The sequence below is a fragment of the Arachis stenosperma genome, chromosome 9 (genome assembly GCF_014773155.1).
Source record: "Arachis stenosperma cultivar V10309 chromosome 9, arast.V10309.gnm1.PFL2, whole genome shotgun sequence".
NCBI classification, from domain to species: Eukaryota; Viridiplantae; Streptophyta; class Magnoliopsida; order Fabales; family Fabaceae; genus Arachis; species Arachis stenosperma.
Window position 1 is genome coordinate 50,831 of NC_080385.1, and position 26,744 is coordinate 77,574.

Genomic DNA, 26,744 nt, shown 5'->3' on the forward strand with positions numbered 1-26,744 from the left:
ATTTGTATCAAATTTTGATTTTTAAAATCTATTTTTAGAATATATATTTAATATTATATTTTTTATTATATTTTTGAATTTTTTTTATTTATTTATCGTTAATATTTTTTAAGATTTTTTTAGTTAATAATAAAAATTTTTGAATATCATTTTAATAATTTACTTTTTTTTATATAAATATTATTATTTTATCATCATGACACCTTTTTTTAGCATATTAATTAAGAGACACTAATAAAAAATACTTTTAACAAAAAAGTACTAATTTAAAAAGCACTCACATTAAAAGAGACATGAAAACAAAATGTACCGTATGAAGAGAGGACTAATACAAACTCTACCATCAATGAGCAAAATTATTTTGGGCACCTTTGATACGTACAAATGATATAATTTTAAATATGAACGTGATGGTGATGGTAACAATGAAGAGTAAAAACTAAAAAGTGAAGATGATGATGATAAGAATTACTCATGGAATTAGAAACAAAAAAGTTTGATTGGTTGTTGACTATCAACAAATTAACAATAGAGATAAAATTAAATTAAATTAAATATTAAAAATATTTTAAAAAATTTCGAAAAAGTGAATTTTACTCGATAAAAATTTGATAAAATGAAAATAATGGTGTAACCGCCTTTTAAATTTGTAAATATAAATCTTTTTTTTTAAGATTTATATTTATATTATCATGTAAATATAAATCTTATTACTTTTTTTTCGGTGTTTTAACGGGGCTTAGAAGCCCAACAGAAAAACAAAGCTTACAGATCAGGCACAAGACGGGGAAATGAAACCCCTCTACAGTCTTCTACAATAATCATCCTAAGATTGCATGGTGGGCTGTCCACAAAGTGGAAACCTGTTGCATTTTTAAACTTTCTTCGGCCATTCAATCTGCTCCACGATTTCCTTCTGTGTATGTAAAAATCAAAATTTTACATAAAATCTAAAAAATAAATTAAATACATAAAACGTAAAATCTTAATAAGATTTAAATTTTAAAATCGTTAAAACTAGTAAAAATTTCGTAAAATCAATTAACTTATTTAAAATCGTAATATCGAAAGATTTTAAGAATTAAAACGATATTCTAGCTATTATGCTAACCTCCAATCTCTCCTCATAAGCTCTACAATTCCTTTGACCAAGGCTTCCGCATGATTCTCATAAATCTTAATACTTTTATTCATAGATGATTAGATCCTAACGTTCTCACTTTAGAGAACTTGATCTGGCAAAAACCATTTCCACCTACAATTCTGCTATGTTTGCACATGCGCTGGCATTTTACGGGGATTCTAGCAAGGCACCTCATCTTCACGGGAAGAATCTACCAATCTTCACCGGAGCAATCACCATGGTTATATACAACACATTGTACATGACATAACCTCTACCACAGTCGGTTCAACACACAGGAACCCTCTAGTGGAAACAAATAGAGGAGGACTAGAATGATAAGAGCTTATACAAATAGAAAATGTGGAAATAAGTTAACCCGTGCTTTGTTTACACTGAACATGTAGTGCTTGAACATATTTATATTCCAAACTATTACATATATGTGCAAATATGACTATTTAAGTTTCAATTTGAAGAAGCAATCCCCTTTTTTATAAGCATATCATAAACTCTATCAACCTTGCTTGGCTCGACCTTGAACAACCTATGCGCATCACATTTCTTCGATATGTTGCCTTTTGAAATTTCTGATGATAAGACATTCTGCATTTTGAAATAGTGTGATGGTAGTATTCTGATCTCATTACAAAGATTTATCTCCTGAAAATCAGCATTGTTGAACAAACAAACAAATCATATCAAACACTCTCGAATTCAAATAGACGTCTCCCACCGTTTTAATATATCTATCAAGTTTTGAAGAAATTGAAGTTCTAAAATAACTGTCCATTTCTATTACCAAGATAACATTAGTTAACTTCTCTAATAACATCTTAATATGATGTGAGGATTCAATAATCATTAAATACAATTGTTTACTTATTTATAGCTAATTCTGTTTGTTTTTATTTATTTTAAAAAAGTATGCTAGATCTTTCTGGATGAGTGAGCTTCAATTTTATCCGTAAGATTGTAAGCATGATTCAATTTAGTCTCCAAGATTACAGAAGGACTAACTTGAATCACAAAAATGTAGTCTTGAGACTATATTGAACATTTTGGAAAGTTAGACTAAAATCTTATTTACAATCTTAGAAAAAATTGTATCTTTACTAGATTTTTCTTTTTTTTAAGTATTTTGAATCGGAGCAAACATATCATAAAGGCAGCCCATGGAACAAAACTCCCAGCCCCAACCATCCACCCCCAAACTTAAATGCCCCCATGAAAAACAGGTCATGCATTCTACAGGATCAGATTGACATTAAAAGGAAAAGGTAAGGTTAAAATGGCAAACATAAACGAAAAAATAAATAAATAAAGTGATCTAAAACAAGGGAACTCACAGATTCAGACAGCAGTTCAGACCCGGCGAATCCACTAATATCCCATTCTTCTAGAGATCTTGATATATCCTGTATGGCCGCAGCTGGATACTTCACCCCAGAAAGTGGAGCTGTAATATCCTTATGAAGACCCAGTGAGTTGCTATCAAGTTCTCCTTTGAGATAATTCGGTCTTGGTAATATCTTAGCACCAACACCAATATGATTATTTTCTTTAACAACACATTCCGCTTCTTTTTTCTTCTGTTCGATAAATTTGTAAGCCTCTGTAGATGTTTGATAGCCAGCAGTATGTGCTTCCTAAATTATAATTCAATGGAAATGGCATTATATCAGTGTCCATTTCGAAAGAGAATCGTTCACCACAGGATAACATTTACTCATGAAGCACAATTGTGAAGTGTAGCCAATAGCCACCCACCTTTCCTTCATCTTATTATTACTTTATACTCTTCCTTATCTAAGTTATCCTCAGATAGACTGAAGCATGAAGTCTATCAAAAACCTAACTACAACTAACAAAAATTCAAGGATGCAGTAAAAATCGCTAACCCCACTGCATATTTGAATAATCTCCCCCTAGCCGAGAAAACCATGTTCACGACTGTTTTAACTTCCTACATATATTCACAAAAAATACAAGCATTTGAGAAAACAGGACTATAAATTTGAATCCATCAAAAGGTATTCCCTAGAACCTTTGACTATGTCCAAAGTCAGGTCAGCATGTAGTTGGTAGTTATTAGTTAAGTATTTAGATAGTAGGTGATAGATATTTGTATATATACCCCCTTCTAGATAAAATGAAATAACATGAGTCCTTTCTCTTATTTCCTCCATTCAGTTTTCTTCGATTTCACAAGAAATGTCCAATCTCATCATTTTCAATATCATAGAAAATGACAAGTATGTTGGCTCCACCAAGAATAAATAGTAGAATTTTATACCTGCAAATCCTGTATTCTTTTGATAAGCCTGTGTTCTTCAATAATATTTTTGAGCAACTCCATATGCTCTTCTTTCGAGTGAAACCGTGTGAAGACCTTATAGCGCTGACATATTTCAACCTCCTCAGGAGAGAGACTTTTCTCAAATGGATCAGGATAAAGTAAATTTCTTTCAAGTATAAAATTCTTTCTGCGCTTCCGCTCATCTAATCTGTGCAGCATTTTCCCATAGTTGAGAATAGGAAATGGAGGAATATGAAAAACAAAATTGAGATCCAAAAACTATAGAAAATTGATACCAAATAAACGAGGTGGTATGGTAAGCTAAAATCCTGCACTGCACCACCTCAGTAGAAGGGATTTCTAATGCGGGAAACAATACCCCATTTCCATCTTTGATAGTTAATCGATCCCCCCAAAATATGTAATTCAAGAAAGCAAAACTCCAAGGAGCATATAAATTTTGTTTTATCAGTGTTAGTAAGACTTGAAAGGAGTCCTTGTGTCAGGTGAAAAGAAATTAAGTACATGACTACATGGAAATCCAAATATTGTGTTTTCGAATGGAATTAATGAGAAATCTCATGCATATTAAACAATTTACTCTCAATAATGACAGTTGTTCTAGCTTAAGAATAAGCAAGCAAATATTTCAAAGCAATCATGCTAAAAACAAACATAAACAAAAAGGATGTGACTACAACTCAATAATCATATAATCCCTAAGGAATAATGAAGAACAAAATTTGCAATCTGGATGTCTCATCTTAAAAATCCTATAATTCTAAAAATATGAATATTCTATTCATTCCAAGAGTTCTTCAACCATAATTTCATCCGGAAAGACGATTCTAAATGGTCGATTTAGTTTTCTTTCAAAAGGAAGAATTAGTTTTCTAATTAACCACAAAGAATGGCACAGGTACCTTCTTGAATAAATACGGAGCACATGCAGTTTCATTTCACGTTCAGACTCAGTATCGATGTCCTTAAATTCCATATCTGCTAATACTTGCTCTGCATCATTGTCATATTCAATTTCGAATTCCTCTCTCTTAAAACTGTATCCACTCAACTCGGTCATAGAAGGCTCAACTTTGCCAGATAACTTCGGTTTCTTCTCTCCAATGCTCCGATCTGATTGATATTCTACGAGAGAGAGAGAGAGAGAGAGAGTCAGAGATTGAACTCATGGAAGTATAAAAAGACATAACCACCTGTATCAAAAGTGAATCAGAATACAAGAATGACAGCAAAGATAAACCATAGAACCAAGCATGTCAATCCCTTTCCTAACAATTTTACAAAACAAAATTAACATCAGTGTCGCATCCACCTTAGCTAATAATTCATATTAATCCTTTGGCAACAGAAGAAAGAACTTGAGAATCCATATTAATCAAAGCTAAACTGCTTTAATACTAAAATTTTAGTTTTAATAGTTTTTATATTATATATCGTTTTATCTTATTACACCCTTTGGGTGCAACCCGTCCCCCGCGAGGGATACTTGTGCACAGGGTGTGCTTTTTATAGCTTTTATCTATCACACATGCCAAGTACACTTATGTTAGTAATAATTGCTATTATCAAAATAGATATGTGTACCAGCATTACTTCACCAAATACTCTAACAGATCCTTTACCCATAAGATTATCTGACATTATTAAGGCAACAGCTTGTCTATCAAATGAGAAACCTAAATCTTAGGTTTTGGGCAATGAAGCTATGGATAGCATTCACAGCTGTAGAAACTATGCCAGGAAAGAAATGGGGAAGGAAAGAAAGATTGGACTATTCGAAGCATCTAGTCATAGCAGGATAGAAGAAATGAGGTGCAAGAGTGTCAAAAGTATAAAAACCATGAATGTGGGCCTAAAAGCTTAAGCATTCAAGAGAGTTGCTGCTTAGCATGGCATGATTCGCAACAGCTTCCAGAACAAAGGGGCCAATAGTTGAATCCTCATCTCCAACAGCTTAGCTCGTGCATGTTCCACCATCCGCTCTTTAAACCCAATGGTCATTATATGAAGCGACATATTAACATAATTACCCATGAGCATGTTCACCTAATAGCTTAAGGTTGTATGAGAGTGAATCTTGAGGAATCTGATCTGCACGTGTTTTAAAAATAAATTACCCCTTAGTTTGAATACCTTCGGCAGTCATACAACAACAACAATGCCTTATCCCACTAGGTGGGGTCAACTACATAAAACAAATGACGCCATTGTGCCTTATCATGTATTATGTATCATGTATCAAACCTTCAGCAGTCATAGTAACCCAAAAAGTTGATGGACAAAAATTTAACACACAACAATCAGATCATTGAAAGATAACGTAACATCATATTGGTCCTAGAATTACACATCAGAATACATACCTTCCACCTTAACTCCATCTGCATTCTGGCTCACATTGGAAGCCTTCTTAATCGTACTTGAGTAAGTTTTGCCACATACTGAACCAATGTAATCCATATAAATTAAAACTAATAAGAAAATCCTAGCAAACAATTATATAGACTTTCCTTAAGGCATATATTGTACCTGAGGTTAACATAGATGTTGGATTAGTGACTTCTGCCCTATTAGATTCTTCAGAGCTGAGATGTTACACCAAAGAATTAGTATTTTATCACACATGATCAATTTTAATAATCAGTGTAAATAGCTGAAGTGTACTTTATTCCCTCAGACAAGGGAGGTTCTTCTTTCAGAGTAAGCTTTGCAGTTGCCGGGCATTCTGTGCAGGAGAAAAGGAGGGGGGGGGGGGGGGGGGACAAAAATATAACACGCTTATTACATTAACAGCCAAGAAACTTTATATTGGAACATAAAACCGACAACTTAGGAGCATAAAAGCATGCATCTTGTAATATTCTAACTTTCGTTAATGCACGGAAGCATGTTGAAATTGATTGTCATGTCACAAAAGGATGGTCCCTAAAGAAGTCACCACATTATTGTTACCTCTTATGACCAATTGGCATATTCACTATCTCCTATTATCATTCCAGGATGCAGCAATAACATATATAACAAGCTTGATGCATATTCAATATGTGAGCCAGCTTGAGGGAACACTGATACGTGTTTATTGTATTATGAGAATAGATGACTCAAAATAAGATATTTGAATCTGTGGTACAATGTACTACACGTACTAGTGCCAAGAGTGTATCTCTTTAAAGCAATTCAAGCATAGTTTCCCAAGTAAGCTAACCAGATGAAGTTATATCAATCACAACAGACAGGTTTTTCTATTTATCAACACAATTTGTCATCAATGATCAGTAGAAGTATAAGTTTACTATTTACTGTTGGAACAAGTTGAATGGGACTAAACTACATAAAGAGGTTACGAAGGAACAATAAACAGATTATTACTACGGAATGTAAATTCCAACCACTTGGTCTCCAAAGCTTAAGGAATCGAACAAACTAATCACAAGTTGCATACATAATCTCCAAAAACTGTGATTTTAAATTATATAGAAACAAACCTTTCTTGACTTCATGTCCCTTTGCCATCTCAAGAAGTTCCTCTTTGTTTTTTCCCATAACATGTGACAAATCCTGGGTGTGCATGTGACAGTTAGACCACTCAAATATGAAAGCAATGAGAGCATTCTCAAATACACTTACAGGGAGAGGAAAGCACGGTGAATTCATATATATAGCATTATAATGGTCAATACATTGAGATTTGCTTTTTGTCCCAACATACTCAGCAACTTCATTCCAATTCCCAAATCCATACATCTCAATGCCCTAAAATGAAATAAGTTTGTTTCATACTTTCATTAGGCAAATCCATAACAAACAAAGTAGTATATCTTCATCTCTTAACATATTATGCAAAGGTGGAAAGAAAATAGAGGAGTACCTCTAAAAGTAACATCTCTTCATCTGCATTCCAATCTGGAGTTATAAGGGGAAAAGATAGATTATCCTGCAAGAAAAATATTTCTTTTGAAACTCAAAACTATTGTACTAACATCTCTTAACCGTGAACATTGAAGCACTGATGCTGGCAACCTCACAAAAAAGGAAAATTGCAAAATTTATTACTTTCAATAAAATGTTATTGATTTGATCAAGGTATCAAACATCATCAACAACAATAACAACAAAGCTTTGCACTACTAAGTTGGTTTGGTTACATGGACCAAACAATGACATTACACCCTATCAGGAATCATTTTTGAACTAAGTCCATTTATGCCTAAATCTCTTTAGATTAGCTCACTTAGGGTCTTAGTTCTCCCTCTAGTCGTAACCAACCAGGCTATATCCCATATGATCTTTCCTCTTGACTAGATGTCTTCTGGTCTTCTCCCAACATGTACAAACCACCTAAGACGAGATTCCACCATCTCTGAATGAGTGGGAGAAAGAATTGAGAAAAGTTTCATCCAGATTTTTCTTATTGTGAATATATAGTGGCAAGAAACAAACGAGAGATTATTGAACATTCTGGAGAAAGTTAGGAAATGCACCTGTTATTGCATAAAAGATATATAAAGACAGGTACAAGAAAAAAGTAACAGGACAAGAGTGAGTGAGTGACAATGTTCACTTAGTTAACTAAGAATTATGGACAATAACAAGGTCACAGCAATCTCTTTTCTGGAGAATGAAAATAATGACATAAATTGATAGCCAATTTAATTTGATATAGAGTTTGCTATCTCCAAAAACTCCTCACCCAGTACTTGCATACCCCGACAAACCTCGCTCCCATTGAAATATTGCCCTTTTCACTGGTATCTCTCATAATTTCTTCAAGTCCAATTACTAAAGCACAGCTCAGCAGTTAGTTAGACAGCAGCAGACTTTTATCAAAGCCCATTTCATTCCCCTGATCCACCTTATTCTCTTTCTCTCTTGCTTTTCACAATATCTTCCTTGTAAAGTTTAGTAATTCTACTTAGGTTTCTATCATTAAAGCATATCTGAATGGTGCATATTATGGCACAACGCACAATGATAACATAAAATTATAGTGAACGTAACCCATCTTTGAGTTTTCTTTTCCGGATAATATGATCTAGAGTCTAGACAGAGGAGAATGATAGATGGGTCGATAAGAAATTCTCCTCACAATAGACTATTCTTCAAATTATTAACAATCAGTGTTGTCAAGCAACAATGTATCGCCACTAAAGCAATTTAGAGCAGCCTCTAGCATTTAGCTCATTTTGTGATTTTCTTGAGGACAAATTATATTCAAAAGATGGAAATGAAGGAAACAACCTTTCGTAACATCCATAGTACCAACTGCCAACATCCTGATATTAGCAGAAATAAACTACAATCAAGTATATCGACAGTATTTTCAAGAGAAAGCGGGGGGGAGGGATGAAGATGTAACTCCTTATGGTTAAAATTTAAATAATCAACTGTGAAAGCAAAGCAAGAGATATGGTAATAAGAAAATGACTCAGTAAAGTAACTTTAAATTTACACCATAAAAGATAATGAGATGCCAACAACTAGCAAGACACATGTCAATGTCCAGTGTGTGTCAAATGCTAGAATCTAGCATTTAGTAAGACAAGGTAAGACAATCTAGAAAACTGTAATAAGAGAATTTGAGATTCAGAAGATGAACAATCTGTATCATTGCATAACTGAAATCTGTTTTAGCAGAGTTACAATAGATTATTCTTAGTCTAACTCTGATGTGTTGAGAACTCTCAAAAAAAAGATGTAACCAGTAAGTAATCAACCTATAGATTATTCTGTATAAAAAATGAAAGCAACGGACATTTAGTTGGCTGTGATAACTGAGACCAAAACTGTATTGATCACTCTAACTCTTTAAAAGTAATACATCAAATCAAATAAAAGAAAGGAACAATACATACCATAATCATATATGGATGATTGCTTTTGTGAGGTGTCACTTCAGCCCCAACAGAGAAACACTCTATGCAGAGATCAAAATCTTGACATACAGCACACTTAATGCGAATCATCCCTGAAATATCTTTGTTGCAATAATTGCAGTGGTATAAAGCTCCTTTCCCATCAGTTACTCCTTGAGCTGCCACATCTATAAAATGGTCTTATTATAGGTTATGATAATGGACCTTTTGCAAGGAAGGGAGAACACAGAAATGAAAAATCACCTGGGGATGAAGTGTCTAAATTCTCTACATTCAAAGCAGCCTTTTTTTTCTTGGATCTAAAAATGACAAACAATGAAATAGCATTACAAGAGAAATAATAGGCAAAAGGGCACTTTAGACCCCCTAAATATTGGCAATATACACTTTAACCTTACATTTAAAAAGCTGCAAATCAATCCCCATATACACTTTACACCACCAAAACTTAGGCTCGTGCAAATTGACTCCTTGCAAGTTCCTAATTGTGCAGCTCAATAAGCCATTTTTTCTTGAATGTGTGTCATTTTTTTTAATACACGAGGCCAACTTGCACTATATAAGAATGCAGGGGCTAAAGTTCACAAGTTATAATATAAGGGGGCAACTACTATTTTCCTTAATAATAATGCAACAACTACCCCTTTTCCTATTATGTAAGCTCAGTGAATAAAATTACAACAACAAAGCCTTATTCCACATTCCCACTAGGTGCAGTCGGCTACATAGATCAAATGATGCTATTGAGTCCTATTATGCATCATGTCTACGGTGAGACTATTTACATATAGATTTCCCTTGATCACCTTGTGAATAAAATTAATAGTTATAAAATCATATTTTACCCCACAAAGGAAATAGGAACTATAAAATTATTTCTCCAAATATCTTTTATTTTATATTTTAAAAAGATCAGAGGATTAGAGATCCTCCTTACAAGAACAATAAACCGAAAAAGCTCTCAATGAAGTGTAGCTTACTAATCTTAATATATCAGAGGGGGAAGACCTCTAATCAGATCATCAGCTTTACACCAAATAAAAGACAGAAGTCCTCCAAATATTACCATTATCATATAAGAACTTTCAAGAACCCAAACAATTTGACTAGGAGGCCTTTATGCACTAGTCCTCTAAACGGAAATATATGGAACCATTTTAGATCTTTGAGATGTTTGTGCAGTGATAATGATCTTTAGAGGATAAATGTAGCCAATTCTATGTCATTTGAAGATTCAAATATTGTCTTACTGGAAAATATATGCAGACCAGGAACAAGCATACACTCTCTATTCATAAAAGCTTCCCCTCGCAAGGGAGGGGAGTTCACAAGCACAAACTTTTCAGATTGTCATTTGTCCCCGTTGTTCCCTCTTCAAGCCTCGAGATGCAACCACCTAATTGAACAAGCATTTTATTTATCCCTCACATCTTCAGTGTGAACAATACTTTCCCACATATGTTTCACAACTTAACCAAAGGAAGCATTAAACATACCGCAACCCATATTTCCTAGCTTTTAAAAGACCCTAAATTTTCCCCTTATGACCTTATCCCGTATTATAATCAACATATATTTGCCAATACCTTTCCACCATGAAATTCAATAATCTATTCCACCCACCTAGATGTAGGCTCAAGTTTTATGTCGCAACCTAGTACAGTAACAAAATTATCAAGAAATGTAATTTTATTTTTTGACAAAAGAAAAAGTTTATTAAGATGGATAGATGAAGAATACAAAGATATAGGACGACAAGTGATCCCCTTCAAAAGAAAAAGTGCTATTAAAGGGAAAAAATTGATGACCAAAAGCTTTACGTCAATTTGATGCCAAACAGTAACATAAAAAACAGAAAATAACATTTTAATGTTAGACGCAGTTTTCACCTGTAGTGAATGATAGGCATAGGTTCAGGTGCAAATCAAAAGAAGGTTCACCTTGATTGGTGAAGACTATATGAATAAACACTCAATAGTTTACCCAAATTCTAATCCTAGTACATAAACCCTCACTTATGGTTGATTTAGAACACTCTAAATCCTATCAACCCAATCACTTATCTTCCACCACAAATCTCATGGATGTTCATTGTCCAGTGATTTGGGTCCAATGATAGACCGAGCCCTTTATAGTAAGATATATTTATTATCACATTTGGGAAAATAATGCTATTTTTCAAAAAGAATAAAATGAAGTTTGTATACATGTGCTTCTTTAGGAGCAAAAATACAATGCTGTTTTGCTTTTACACGTCAATAACATGTAGGACTATGTATAATCATCCTTTCAACACAAACGCTTCCAACTCAAGCTTTCCATACATAAATAAATGGATGAAGATGTGTAGCTGAACATAGGTCAAACAAAAAGTCCCCAGATAATACACAACTCAAAAGTATCAAAAGGTAACTAATAACTAGATCACATTGATGTTTTTTAATTTTCACGTTTATTTCATTTAATCAAATTTCTAAAAGAGAAGCCTTTAATTACTTCTTATTAGCATAGAACAAATAGGGGAAATGGAGAAAAGAATCCTTTCATAAACTTTTCTCATATTAGTAGTCACTTCAGCCAAGTCCACCACAAGAAACCGATGTATTGTGGAAAGCAGGTAGCCATAGACAGCATCAGATCCTCTAAATAAATAGATAAAGGAACTTTTTTGAGTTATGAAATTCAAAAGTCAAGATATCTAGAAGTTCCACTATGGATAGAGGAGTTTGGAAAGCCAAAGTGGAAGAGTAACCCCTTCATTTATTTTATAAATTTCTCATTAAGGAAATGAAAGACCATCTCATCCCATCCTATCCCTTCTTCAAACATTTCCGTTTGGGTTAATGCTCACTTTTGTACATTTAAGTAGACGCATGAATCATTTTCGTCTTTGTAGGTTTTGAATAAGTCCCTGTAAGTAACAAAAATGACTCAAACTAGTCCCCTGAAAGTCTCTTGAGCCACTCATTTGACTCACATTTGCCACTTACGGCCTTACGGGAACTATTTTGACCTATTGAAACCTACATAATAAAAAAAGGAATCACACGAGTGTGCCATTAGGAACTAAAGTAAGCATTAACGTGTTTCCTTTCCTTTCCCCTCCAAATTCTGGCTCACAAACACCCCTTAAGAATCTCAATTTACTCTTCAAGCACTGGACCGAAGTGAGCATTAACTCGTTTCCCTTCCTTTGCTTCCCTTCTCCAAACTCCAGCTGACAAACACACCTTAAGTATCTCAATTTACTCTTCAAGCCCTTCCCTTCATTCCCCAAGTCTTTGGTCCAGAAGAAACAACAATAGATCATCTTGTTGTTGTTTCACTCAATCCTCACACACTCTCACTCACTGTTCTGCAATGTATTGCAGATCTCACACTCGAACTGTTGTATGTTCAGAGAAAAAGAGAGAGAGAGTTGAACACTAGAGAACTGAAGAAGCAAAAAAAACTACACTCTACCACTATTCAATAAACTGTTAAATACAATAACAGAAAGAAAAGGAAACTAACCACTCACTCCACTATCTTAAGAATAGGACTCCACTTCCTTAAAACTAGAAACTAGCTGAATAAAAAAAACTAACTTGCCTCTGAGGCCACTAATAACTTTGACCCTATTAACTGAATCATACACATAAGCATAAAACAGAAATAAATAAATATCAGGTCCTAATACATTATCTAACATTTCTCCTCCTTGGATTAGAGACCTGGACACATTCCAACTTCATGAATCAATTGACTAAATCGACTAACAGCAAGAGGCTTGGTGAAGACATCAGCTATCTGATTATCTGTCTTGCAATACTTCAGCTCCACCTCTTCCTCCTGTTGTGCTTCACGCAGATAATAGAATCTCAGCTTGAAGTGTTTAGTCTTGCCATGAAAGACTGGATTCTGAGCAATTGCAATTGCAGCTTGATTGTCCACATACAACACAGTTGATCTTTTCTCTTGCAGCCCCAAATCACAGAGTAACTTCCTGAGCCATACTGCATGCTTTGCAGCTGCAGTTGCAGCCACAAATTCAGCTTCAGCTGTAGACTGTGCTACAACTTCCTGCTTCTTTGAGCTCCAGGAAAAACAACCTGATCCAAGTGAAAAACAGAAACCCGTTGTGCTTTTCATGTCTTCCACCGAACCACCCCAGTCACTATCTACAAAACCAACCAGCTTCATCTCAGGAACTGCTTTGAATTTCACACCATAACTTTGAGTCCCCTTTAGATATCTCAACACCCTTTTTGCTGCAGTAAGATGTTCCTTAGCTGCACAATGAAGGAACCTCGATAGAATACTCACTGCATACTGAATGTCAGGCCTAGTAGCTGTTAAATACATTAGACAGCCTACTAGACTTCTGTACTCATTCTCATGCTCAGAATTCTGCACATTACTCTTGCTTAACTTCTCTTTCTGATTAACAGGAGTAGTGACTGTCTTGCATTCTCCCATTTCAAACCTCTTTAGGACCTCTCTGATGTACTTTTTCTGACAGATGAATATCTCACCTTCTTTTTGCTGAATCTCCATGCCAAGAAAGTAAGACATTCTCCCCAAATCTGTCATCTCAAACTGCTTCATCAGTCCTACCTTCAGCTTCACTATCTCACTCTCCTCCTCTCCTGTAACAAGCAGATCATCGACATAGATAGACACCACCACAAGGCCTCTCTCACTCTGTTTGTAGTACAGAGTGACTTCACTTAGACTCTTTTGGAACCCAAGCTGATGTAGATAACAATCAATTTTGCTATACCAAGCCCTGGGAGCTTGTTTCAGCCCATACAAGGCTTTCCTCAGCTTATACACTTTGTCTTCATGGCCTTTAACAACAAATCCTTCTGGTTGGTCTACATAGATGTCCTCAGATAGGTCACCATTTAGGAAAGCTGATTTCACATCCAGCTGATAGATGGTCCACCTTTTCTGTGCAGCAACAGCTAGTAGCAATCTGATGGTATCCATGCGAGCAACCGGAGCAAAAGTTTCAGAGTAGTCCACCCCACTCACTTGAGCATATCCCTTCACAACCAACCTGGCTTTATACTTGTTCACAGTGCCATTTGGGTTCAATTTTGTCTTAAAAACCCATTTGACACCTATAGTCTTCTTGTGATCAGGCTTAGATACAAGTTGCCATGTGTTGTTCTTGTTGATCATGCTCAGTTCTTCTTTCATAGCTGAGGCCCACTCCACACTTCCTTTTGCTTCCTCAACTGTTCCTGGTTCTAGGAGAGCCACATTACATCTGGCATAGACCTCTGCCAGTGGTCTTGTACCTCGCATAGGCAAATGATCAATCAATTCATCTTCAATCAGCTCACACTCATTCTGTAGATCTGCTTCCTCATTTAACTCATCCTCATTCTGCACATTAGCTTCAACTACAATATTGTCAGCCATTTTCTTTTCAAATACTGCCCTCTCCCAATTTTTATCTTCACAAAAAATCACATCTCTACTCACAGTAATCTTTTGTGCATCAGGACAATACACTCTATAGGCTTTAGACTGAGAACTATACCCTACAAAGATACCAGCCTCACCTCTATGATCAAGCTTGTCTCTACTGATTGAAGGAGTTAAGTAATAGCATAGACAACCAAATGTTCTTAGTCCACTAACCTTTGGTTTGTACCCGTGCCATGCCTCGAATGATGTCTGCTTGTTGAGAGCTTTGGTTGGTAACCTATTCAACAAGAAGACAGCAGTATTTACTGCTTCTGCCCAGAAGCTCTTGGGTAGTTGTTTGCCTTGTAGCATACATCTTCCCATCTCCACAATGCTTCTATTTTTCCTTTCACTCACCCCATTTTGTTGGGGAGTATAAGGAACTGTAAACTGCTGCTTTATGCCAGAATCCTCACAGATGGCTTTGAACCTTTTTGAGGTATACTCACCACCATTATCACTCCTCACTGTCTTTATTTTACAATTTGCTTCATTCTCCACCTCTTGTTTGAACCTCAGAAATACTTCATCAACTTCTGACTTTTGTTTGAGAAAGTAGACCCAGCAAAATCTTGTGCAGTCATCAATGAAGGTCACAAAGTACTTGCTTTTGTTCAGTGACTCCTCAGGCATAGGCCCACAAACATCTGAGTGAACCAGTTGAAGCTTCTTCTTGGCCCTCCATCTTGTTTTCTGGAATGGCTTCCTTACTAGCTTCCCTTGCAGACATACTTCACAATCAGACACTTCACTTCCCAACTGAGGCAAGTCTTCAACTAAACCATGCCTCTGCATAAACTGCAATCCCTTATAGTGAAAGTGACCCAACCTTCTATGCCACAACTCCTCCTGACCCTGCACACATGCCATAGCTTTGCTCTCTTTGCTTGCAGGATCGAATGCAAATGTTTTGTTCTGCATAGGGATCCTAAACAAGAGTTTGCCCTCCTCATCTGCAATAGCACATTCATTCTTATCAAACACAATCTTCATGCCCTTCTCAACTAACTGTCCCACACTCAGAAGATTCTGATCTATCTTGGGAACATAGTAGACATCAGACATCAGCTTGATTCCTCCAGGGCCTTCAAGTAACACATTGCCTCTTCCTTCAACCTCTAGATGATCACCATTCCCAATTCTCACTCTAGTATTGACTGATCTGTCAATATTAGTGAAAATTGCCTCATTTCCTGACATGTGATTGGAACAGCCACTGTCCACCAGCCATCCATCACGTGAGACTTGAGACACAAAGCCTGAAGCAGCAAACAATTGCTCCACTTCACCTGCAGCTGCTTGAGCCTCTCCTTGTTGAGAGCTCTTTTCTTTGCAGATTCTCTCTATGTGCCCCATCTTCCCACACTTCCTGCAGACTACATTTGGTCTTCTCCAACACCTAAAGAAAGGATGACCTTTCTTTCCACAGTGTTTGCAGGCTTCATCACTCCTTTTCCTCACTTGTGCATCACTTGAACTAAAACTGGTCTGTTGAGCACCAAACTGCTTGCCTTGCTTCTTCTTCTCACCACTTCCATGCTTCACCCTAGCCTGCATTGCACCTTCAACTGGCTCATCTCCTCTCCTCAGTACCCTCCTTTGTTCTTGTGCTTGAAGAGCACTAACTGCTTCAGCAAATGGCATCTCTGAGATTTCTCTTGTGTTCTCAAGAGATGCTATAGTAGCTTCAAATCTTTCAGGTACAGAACACAGGAGTTTCTCGACAAGTCTTTCCTCTCCAAGATCAGTACCCAACAGTGCCAATTTATTGGTTAAGTCTAGGAGTTTATTAGCAAATTCTTGAACTGATTCATTTTCCCTCATCTGCACTCTTTCTAGCTCCCTTTTAAGGTTCATTGCTTTCATTCCTTTAATCTTCTTATTGCCCTCATATTCTTTCTTCAAAAAATCCCAAATATCTTTTGCAGATTCTAGACTCATAATCCTATTAAAAATAATAGGAGTAACAGCAGCATAGAGACTAGATCTTGCTTTGGCTTTTCTAGTCACACGTTCTTTGTAGAGCTTTTGTTGATTTGCAGTTGGATTGACAACCAATGGAGGCACCACGTAGTCATCCTCCACTGCCTCCCACAGATCAGCTCCTTCAAGGAATGCTTTCATCCTCACTTGCCAGACATGATAATTGCTCCCATCAAGGATTGGAGGAGCAATGCCTGCTAGCCCAATAGTTGTTGATGAAGCTTCCATCACCACAGCCCTTAAGATACTTAAGGCTCTGATACCAATTTGTTGTTGTTTCACTCAATCCTCACACACTCTCACTCACTGTTCTGCAATGTATTGCAGATCTCACACTCGAACTGTTGTATGTTCAGAGAAAAAGAGAGAGAGAGTTGAACACTAGAGAACTGAAGAAGCAAAAAAAAACTACACTCTACCACTATTCAATAAACTGTTAAATACAATAACAGAAAGAAAAGGAAACTAACCACTCACTCCACTATCTTAAGAATAGGACTCCACTTCCTTAAAACTAGAAACTAGCTGAATAAAAAAAACTAACTTGCCTCTGAGGCCACTAATAACTTTGACCCTATTAACTGAATCATACACATAAGCATAAAACAGAAATAAATAAATATCAGGTCCTAATACATTATCTAACACATCTAAATTCTAAACTAATTAGAAAGAAAATTAGGCATAAGCATCACATGAGCAAGAGCAAAAGAGCACCTGCATCATATATCATGCTTAAGTCCCACGAAGAAAGGAACCCCTTGGTAATTAACGAACACCATAAACACTCTAATTACCCAGTTTTCTTTTTCCTTGTTCAACCACAAGAAAAAAAATGGAGCGGTGCAGGAGATAGATCATACAGAATGCTAAATTAAGTAGTTGTTTGAAAAGACCATGAAAGAATGAAATTTCCACTTCGTAGTATGAATATGATTAAAGACAGGCAAATAAATTGAAAGGCAAAGGCAATGGTGCAGCGGAAGAAGCAAACGAACCTTAGGTTGGGATCATCGTCCGCAGGGCGCGAAGCAGCTCGGCACCGACCCATTGTACCCAGTCAAAGTCAGTGTGACCTTACGGGGATAGCACAGAGTCCAAGAGGGTGCTTCTCAATCCCTCGGCCACTAGTTACTACTTACTACTTACTTGGTACTTGGTAGAAGGGTTTTCAAAATTTAGTATTTGGTTGGGTGTTCAATCGATAAAAAAAAGTTTTTTTTTAATAAAAACAAATTATTTTTTACATATTTAATAAATTTTTAATAATAAAAATAAAAATATTAAAAAATTTAAAAAATATTTTTTCTGAAAAATTATAATATATATTTTTTAATTTTTTTTAAATATTTTTTATATAATAAATAAATAAAAAAAATATTTTTATCTTATTTTATTCACTTCTATTTTTATAAAAACTTTTTAAAAAAATTTCATTAAAAAAACATTTTTTCCGAGAATGTCCAAACCAACTCTTCACATCACCCTGGTAATACCTATGTTTTAGGTCTTCCCAAAGATACACTGTTATAGTGTTCCACTCACACTTTTGGAAATGTCAGGTACGATTGACCCATGCAACTACATATGTGTTGCATCATTCCCACGCCTTTAAGCTACTATCAATAAATTTCAGCTTGTTCTTTGATTTCAAAGAAAGATTCATAGCTCTACTCCAATCTCCATAATTCCTTCCATTTAGAATTTCATGAGTTATGGATATACCTGAATTTTTTGAGGGATGTAAGTAAAATGGGCTTGTATGATCTTGGCTTGGTCCTCCGTTACTTTTGTTTATGTGCATTTGAATTGCAAAAGGTTGATTAAAAAATACTAAAATTTCTTGAGGATCAAAGTTCTCCAATGGCGATCGTGCCTCTGGTTGTGCGATTCTGCGAACTGGTTCCATCACTACACGCTAACTAGCGGTTCAGAACTTGCGTTTAAGATTATCAAGTTTGAATGATTAAGCTCCTTCTTCAATCTCAATTTCTTGGTGCACTCTTCGAAATCCACACTCACCGCATCATGTGAAAAAGGTTTCTCTTTGTATTGGTACAAACTCAATCTACAGTAAAAGAACTTAACTAACTAGTGATATGACAATAAGCTTATATAGTTCCTAATTACTTACTAATTCAATCTAACTAACTACTTCCAGATAGCAATAATGGTAACAAACTCAGTAACTAATCTACTCAAGTTATATTCGACTATGTGTTGCTGCATAATATGTATATGAGTCTGCATAAGGTTCTCTATCAAGTAACAGAAAGGATGGAACACTTCGAAAATTATGACCTTGTTTGCACAAGCTCTTGAGGAGTAGATTCTTCAAAATCCAATAAGTTTTATGAAGGAGGGATGGGTACACTATCAAGCCAGGCTACCAGGTGGCTAAGAAGGAAATAGCTAGCAGTGCACGGAGGGCATGTCTTTAAGCATGGAAACAAGAGAGTTATGGAATGAAATTTGAGAATTGTAGTTGTAGGTTTTGCAAAAAATTAAAATATTTTTGTGGAAGGCTTCTCATGATATAGTTTCAGAAGAAAATTTTCAGAAGCTCAGTGTGCCAAAGATGTTCTAAAAGAAGTGGAAATAACATAACATGCAATTTTTCTATGTCTCTGAAAAAGAACGATCTAGTTTGGAGCACAGAGCCAATGCAACCCTACTACAAAATCATTCTCAACATTTAGAGCCTGGTTTCTAGAGAATGTCAGGAAAATTAGGTTGAATAAAGGAGCTTATCAAGAGGTAATGATTAGCAAATTGAGTTCTTAAGTTGAATCTAAATATTCAGAAATGAGGCCGTTTTTCACATGGGGATCAATCCTAAATCCACTATTACCAGAACAATACTTTTTGAAGCAGCATGCAGGGAAGCATCGTAACAGACGCAAAGGAATAATATTAATAGAAAAAGAAGCAGCACGTATTTAATTAAACTATTATTTCAAGAAATTATTTTGCAACCATTGTTTTAATCAGAAGCTGCTGAGCTTGTACGTACAATTATATGTATCAAAGAATTAAGCTAACAAATCTCCAAACTTCAATTCAACTATGTAAGATTTTAAAAAATGAACAAACCAAAAATTGAAAATATTCTTCTTTTTTTCATGTCTTCAGATATCCTGGAAAGTAAGAAGCTGCTTTCAACCACTTTTGTAGAGGAAGACTAATGAATAATGAGTCAGGCTTTCAAATCTTATGTCACATAACTACAAGAATTTGTCAAGATTGATCTTTTATGGAATTGGGAGATAGCAAGCAACTGGCATCCTTCTTGTTGAAATAGAGATAGGATTTCTTGCTCTTAGATGTCTTAGCAAGTATGGTAGAAAATCCAGTGTATTTTTCATCCACCTTGGACAACCATATTTTTGTGAGAAGGTCAAAGAGTTCATTTTCTCGAACAAAAGGTTGGGCTACATAATCCTCTATTGGCATCCACTGAAAAAACAATGCAAATGAAATTAACAAAGAGTAATGCTAGGTAATCATTTTGTCTACATCTTTTAAATTTTTTAAAATTATTTTATTTTTCTTAAATTCTAGACTCTAAATCATAAATCATCAATCTTAAATTACTAAATCCTAAATTATAAATCTAAACATAAAATCGGCTAACATTGACTGACTAAAAATTGATTTATATACTTTCTCTTTAATAAATTCCATTATGTATTGTTTTGTTAATTATTGAAGCTAAATTATTTGGAATTGCACTCGACTCAAGTAAATCATGCCCGTGAAAATTTTTGCTAATTGGTCCTTTGATGATATGTATGTACCTGAGCTGCAGCAATTTCCGACGCTTGCCTCTGAATCTTAAAGGAGTAAGGTTGCAACAAGCAAGCAAAGAACAAATCTGATTTCTGAAAGAAAGTTTGATGGCTTTGCCTAAAACCATCAGGGAGGAAAAAAAAAAATCAAAGACAGAATTTGATAAGCTAATCATTATTTCCACAAAAATAAAATAAGAGTAATGACTGATTCTAATCATATATGCTTACCTGAATGCCAAAACTTCAACAAACTCTGTATCTATCTGAAATTGGAACAAAAACAATGGGGTTAAGATTTTGAAAAATGTTTGGCAAATGTTGAAAGCTTAACCTTTATGCTTCTTTTTTTTTTTTTTTCACTTACCCCTGTCTCTTCTTTGACTTCTCTAATTGCAGCGGTACAAATATCCTCACCCTGCAAATGGAATAATTTATCAAATAAAACAAAATAATTTAAAATATAGTTTAATAATTAGTTAATTTTAACATTCTTATTACTTCATTCACCGCTCCAGTTGGCAACTTCCATATTCCTTTGCCACTGAATCTGCCATTACTCTCTTGAACCACAAGCAACTGGAAATAAAAACAAACAATTTCAATCACCTTAATGTATACAACTTCGCACATAAATTAAACATTCTCAGTTTAATTATCCTCATACTATTTTTTTTTTCCTATATCTTAGATCAAATCTATTTAAATACATCATAAAAAATAATAAAATATCAACGGAAAGGGTTTTTCCTTTATTACTAGTTATTATGACTTTCTTGACAAATTGACTTGTTCTCATATGGAAAAATTTTATAAAATAAAATTTCAAACAGGATGGTGACTCTATCTTTCCTTTTATGGTTGCTATGCTTACGGTGATTACGAAGCTTTGGTAACATTAAGAACATATAGCTAAAATTAAACTCACATTTTTTATTATTTGACAATATTTTTTTAGTTTGAAAAAATTAAAAATAAAAAGTGTAAAGTATTTCAAATAATAATAATAAAAATACTACATGACTAATTAACTATTATTTTGAGTAGTCAATATTTTACTAATTCTAAATACTAAAGATTAAATTTTAAATCTTAAACTTTAAACACTAATTTTTAGTATTGTAAAAATAAAACATTAACTAAAAATATTAGCTAATCTTAATAAAAAGTGTTGACATCTAATATTTTGGGGAGAAAAAAAAGTTTAAAAGGATCACTTAAAAACGATAATACTAGAAAAACAAAAAAAAAAAACAATCAAAATTTACCTTATTTAGTATTCATTAATTGTCACAATAATTAATAAATGCTAAATAAATAAGTTATGGCTATGTTTGACTAATTTTCTTTGGTTAAGAAACATTTTTCCTTATTTAATTTGCATGGAAAGAGTTCATATGCGGAAGTCATACACCACACGTATAAGATTTTTGCAAGTTTTCACGGTTACATAAACAGTCAAACATATATATGCTTTCTTCCATTCAATTTCCTGGAAGAAGCTAAGATACAATGCATGTCGTGTCTATTTGACTTTAGCAATGGCCAATAATGGGAAATTAAAGTAGAAACTACAGATTAAAGGAAGGAATGAATGAATTACCTCTCCATTGCTATTCATGACAAAGGCACCAATACCAACACGATGGGAAGCATTTGGAGGGATCGTATTTGGAGCATTAGAAATCCAATTCACAAGCATCATGTAATCGGGCTCAGCATGGTGATATCTAAATCCTGCCTGAGCGAGTAAAACCACAAAATTAGTTTTTATCACAAATAACATGCTTCTTAAGATTCTTGTTAATAGTAAACTAGAAAAGAAAATATATAAAAAATATATATATACCTTAACCGCAGCGGCTACAAGATTTGAATTTTCTATAGGTAACTTGATCCACACTCCTTTTTTTCTCTGAAACGATAACCACATTTTCTTATTACCAATACTCGAGTGCTAATGAGCCCAAATGGGTCTTGCTATTAATTAGAAATTAGATATGAATAATAAAATATAGGATAATATATAGAAAATAATGTGTATATTATTTTTTTACACACCTTTTTTCTACTTTTTTTTTTAACAAAAATACTACGTCAACACAAAAATTAGCTATGAAATAAACGATTATGTATTTGTGTATAAAAACACATATATGGTATAACTTATTTTCGATATTTATTTTATATTTTAATATATATTTTATATTAATAACTAATGGATAATTTTTTGTGTATACTTAATATGGTTATTCTTTTATAGTATAAAAATAATTTTTTTATCTTATTTATTACTTTTTATTAATTAATCTCAATAATAAAATGAAAAATGCATAAAAGGATAGATAGAAAATAATACATACAATATATGAGTTTAATTTTGATACAAAATGTTTTATACTGTCATGCAACTATATCCATCTTTTTGGATATCCATTCATGCGAATGATAAAAATAGTAGTTATTTTTTATAATATAGCGTTGCGTGATTAGATATACGTGTAAAGCTACTTTATACTAAACCGAAAAAACTGTCGCAAATTGCAAGAGTAAAAAAACTGTCATAATATGTTTTCAGGAACATTCTTAAAAACCGCCACAATTAAATAGCAAGACATCTAATTCCATCGATTTTTTGAACTAACATAACGCATTTTGCGAGGATCGAACCAGACCAGAAAACCAAAAAATGAAACCCAATTTAGCCATATATATATATATATATATATATATATATGGTTGTTATTGTGACGACAATTCCACGAAAGAGTTGTCCCATGACCCAGATGGTTAACAGAATGAAATATATATGGAGCTATAATTATTAAATAAGTTGCTACGTATACTATATAAATGAGAAGTATGGTTATGGGTACGTGGACTAAATGAATGTATATGAGTGAGAAATTCTGTTAGGCATCGACAAAGATTTCACGTTACGTCTTTAATTACTCTAGCTTTTGCAACATAATTGTCACTTTGTCAGCTAACCAAATAAAGTTGTGAATTTTTTTTCTTTTGAATTCAATTTTAGATATTTTTTATATTTTCATGAAAAATAACCTACCGAAAATAGTCAAGAAATTAGTAATTTGTGAATTGAGAGAAATTTTATATACAATTTTCTTTAAAAAATATTCTCTTATATATATATTCTCTTATATATATATATATATATATATAATTCATAAAGATACTTTTTTTTAATTTGTTATCTTTAATATTTGAATTAAACCCTCTAAATTATAGTATAAAATACTTAATTATTAAAAAATATAAAAAATTTATCATCTTAATTAATATCATATTAATTATTATTGCACTTATTTAATAAATAAAACAGTGAATTAACGAGCATGCGCATTATACTAAATCAGTTACCAACTAAAACCTTCTTTTTCTTATGAAAAAAGTAACAAGTAATAACTAATAACTGCCTTTAGAGATCAGACTTTTTAAAACCTTTTATATTTCCTGCCTATATATATGTACACCTGCTGAATTATAAATGAAAAAGTATATATATTCGAACCAAAATGTGTATTATTAATGGTCTAATTGTCTAAACATATATAAAACTAAAAAAAAAAAAATTCAATACTTTTAAAATGATACCTACCTGTTCCTTCCAACGCGCTAAGGAAACATCCAACATAGATGCAAAAACCAAAGTATCCATAGTTTCATCAATGTTTACAACAACTCCCCCATGTTGATCCTCAACTGCTCTGAGCAATTGAAATTCGATGCCTTTTTGATGCCCTTCTTGCTCCTTTGCCGCCAAAGAACCCAAGGAAACGGATGACATGTATACTCTTCGAGAAAGAAAACTGTTCTTACAGTCTAAAATCAAATAAAGGGCATGAGATAAATTAGCAATATAATGCAGCTGTAGTAACGCTCAAAATCAAGTTAACCATATTGATATGAAATTATGAACTAGACAGTAATGATTTTGGTATCCAAAGTTTTTAAATATGTAAACATCTCAACCATCAATATTCATGCTAAATTTTTAGTAGATTTAAGCTGATTGAAAAAGATAATGCATCCCCTTACATAAGAGTTATTTTGGATTTGAGTGAATATGTTTAGTAGATTTTATTTCTCTTTTTATTTAATTCATGCAAAATTCTTTTTTTTTTTCCAGTCATTAAAAATCGAACTATGGACATTTAAGTTATAGAAACTCTGATAAAAAGAGACATATAAACGATTATATTTTGAATCATTGTAAGGTAAATGTGTAGAGATGTTGATGTTTAAAATTTATGGCGGAGATGTTGGTGTTTAATACTTTAGTTAAAATTGATGGATTTAACTTAATCCGAAAAATTAGCCATTTGGCTTGTAATTGTAAACACTAGTAACATCGTGAACTGAATGAGACAGCATGCTTATTACTTACTCGAAACATTATGACCCTGGAATTCAGGGTTGACAGAGCTTAGCAAAGTTGTAACTGTATGTGGAGAGACTTGAGAAGATGTGTGGGACAATTTAGTTGCCAAAAGACAAGTACGATAAAGCTTATTGGAAGCTCCGTACCTCATCATGATGTCTCAAGTTGTATGTGAGAAAAACACAAAAGACAATGGGGATGAAATGCAATGTTTTGTTGTACTTTGAAACTGGGTTGTGGCAGAGCATGAAAACCTTGAGAATCTAATTTATAGTGTCAAGTCATCATACGGTCCCAAAGGAATAGCTTCCGTGCAATATACTTAGATTTGAACGAGTCTCCTTGCACATGTTTCCGTTGCCTTATAAGACAGTTAAATGAAATCTACATACAATACACATATCATTTTCTGTAACTATAATTGCGTGTTAACTAAACGTTTAACATGGTCCACTAACAAAGAAGGGAAAAAAAACTGAGTCTAAGTATTATACAAATTTGTTAGGGAGAAAGTGAAAATTATTTGTAAGAAGAAAATCACATATCCAAAACTCGTAAAGTTATATGTTTAATATTCAAAAACTATATATTCATTATTTATATTGACTAATTATTAACTGTTTTCTCTTTTGGAAAATAAAAAAACATAAATATGAGATAAAAGAGGTATAACTAGTTTTAATAAGTGGATCAATTTTAAGTTTAACTACTTTTTTAATAAAAGCATAGACAACGCATATATAAATTTAATGGCGATGAAATTAGTACTGAAATGTTTAAAATGGTAGTTATTGAAATGACATGTCACAACCATGAAACCAACAAGAAAAAGCTTGGGTATAAAAACAAAACATGAAACCAATAATATAAAAATGTATATATATATTTTTTTTCTTCCAGACCTTCAAACTCAAAAGGTGGAACTTTAGGCCACTTTTCTCTGAAGGTTCAGATGAAACGCGGTACAAAATTCATCAACCACAGTATACCACACGGTCCAACAATATCCGTCTGCTGTGGCTTCTTTTAAAAAGCAGGTATTTACTTATTTATTTATTTATTTGGTCTTGGGTTAAGCCCAAAGAACCCTACTTGATCCTTATACCCAACCCACCCGACCCAAACCCATATGTCTTCCAGGAATGGTTGAACCTCGCCAATGTCTTCTTTTGACTTGATTGCTTGGGTGAGATTCAGACTATTTGTTTCAATTATTACATTCTCTATATCTAAATTTTTTGCCACAATAAGTGCTTCCCTAATAGCTATTACTTCTGCTGTCAGGGCTGAACATGCTATAATTTTTGAAGATGAACCAGTTACAATACATCCATTATGGTCCCTAAACACTACAACAACTGCTCCTTTTACAGAATTTTTATTAAATGATGCATCTACATTTCCTTTGCTTATTCCTATTGATGTTGTTGTTTAAATCTGCAGTGTTCACTGGGTCTGAAATCCACTTCCAATATTCTTGCTCTGAGTATGATTAAACTTGAGTTTAATTCTGTGTTATGGTGCACTGCCTGGTTCCTGCCTTAATGCCTTTTCATATCTCCCAAATCAAAGATCTAGCTTTGTTTGTATACATTCTGTATTCTGATCCAAAGAGCTTGTCTTCATGTTTTCTATGAGGTCCAGCATCCATTTCCCAGATGTTGTAACTATCTATGGCCTTGGGCTGCACTGAATTTGTGCACCAAACCATACTGCTCTAATCCAGGGACATAAAGAGCAACGCACGTTCGGTTGTCTCCTGCTCCTACACACATAATGGGCAAACAAGGTTATTAAT

At 33.9% G+C, this 26,744-nt stretch overlaps 2 protein-coding genes across 2 annotated transcripts; both read right to left on the reverse strand.

Moving 5' to 3' along the window:
- Window positions 1-1,489: 1,489 nt before the first annotated feature.
- LOC130950445 (transcriptional adapter ADA2a-like) lies at window positions 1,490-17,914 on the reverse strand. The gene is made up of 13 exons (XM_057878934.1): window positions 17,755-17,914; window positions 9,560-9,615; window positions 9,296-9,483; window positions 7,312-7,377; window positions 7,071-7,196; window positions 6,929-7,001; window positions 6,108-6,168; window positions 5,973-6,028; window positions 5,807-5,884; window positions 4,346-4,568; window positions 3,420-3,630; window positions 2,473-2,772; window positions 1,490-1,786 (listed from the first exon to the last, which is right to left on the reverse strand). Exons 1-13 carry the CDS (start codon window positions 17,805-17,807, stop codon window positions 1,592-1,594), a joined length of 1,686 nt encoding a protein of 561 aa, XP_057734917.1. The 5' UTR covers window positions 17,808-17,914; the 3' UTR covers window positions 1,490-1,591.
- Window positions 17,915-19,699: 1,785 nt separating this feature from the next.
- On the reverse strand, window positions 19,700-25,199 carry LOC130948009 (nudix hydrolase 2-like). Its single transcript, XM_057876722.1, has 9 exons — window positions 24,953-25,199; window positions 24,164-24,387; window positions 22,394-22,459; window positions 22,148-22,285; window positions 21,046-21,123; window positions 20,912-20,962; window positions 20,776-20,810; window positions 20,554-20,662; window positions 19,700-20,212 (listed from the first exon to the last, which is right to left on the reverse strand). The coding sequence occupies exons 1-9, from the start codon at window positions 25,098-25,100 to the stop codon at window positions 19,994-19,996; spliced, it is 1,068 nt and encodes a 355-aa protein (XP_057732705.1). The 5' UTR covers window positions 25,101-25,199; the 3' UTR covers window positions 19,700-19,993.
- Window positions 25,200-26,744: the final 1,545 nt, after the last annotated feature.

Bases quoted from the DNA above. Each gene is read 5' to 3' on its own strand.
- LOC130950445 (XM_057878934.1), bottom strand. From the start codon at position 17,807: ATGGGTCGGTGCCGAGCTGCTTCGCGCCCTGCGGACGATGATCCCAAC. The intron at 7,197-7,311 runs GTACTCCTCTAT...ATTTCATTTTAG, and splicing joins AAGAGATGTTACTTTTAGAG to GGCATTGAGATGTATGGATT. The intron at 6,169-6,928 runs GTTTGTTTCTAT...TCTCCTGCACAG, and splicing joins GGGACATGAAGTCAAGAAAG to AATGCCCGGCAACTGCAAAG.
- LOC130948009 (XM_057876722.1), bottom strand. From the start codon at position 25,100: ATGATGAGGTACGGAGCTTCCAATAAGCTTTATCGTACTTGTCTTTTG. The intron at 24,388-24,952 runs GTAAGTAATAAG...ATTTGATTTTAG, and splicing joins CCAGGGTCATAATGTTTCGA to ACTGTAAGAACAGTTTTCTT. The intron at 20,663-20,775 runs GTAAGCATATAT...TGATGGTTTTAG, and splicing joins GTTGAAGTTTTGGCATTCAG to GCAAAGCCATCAAACTTTCT.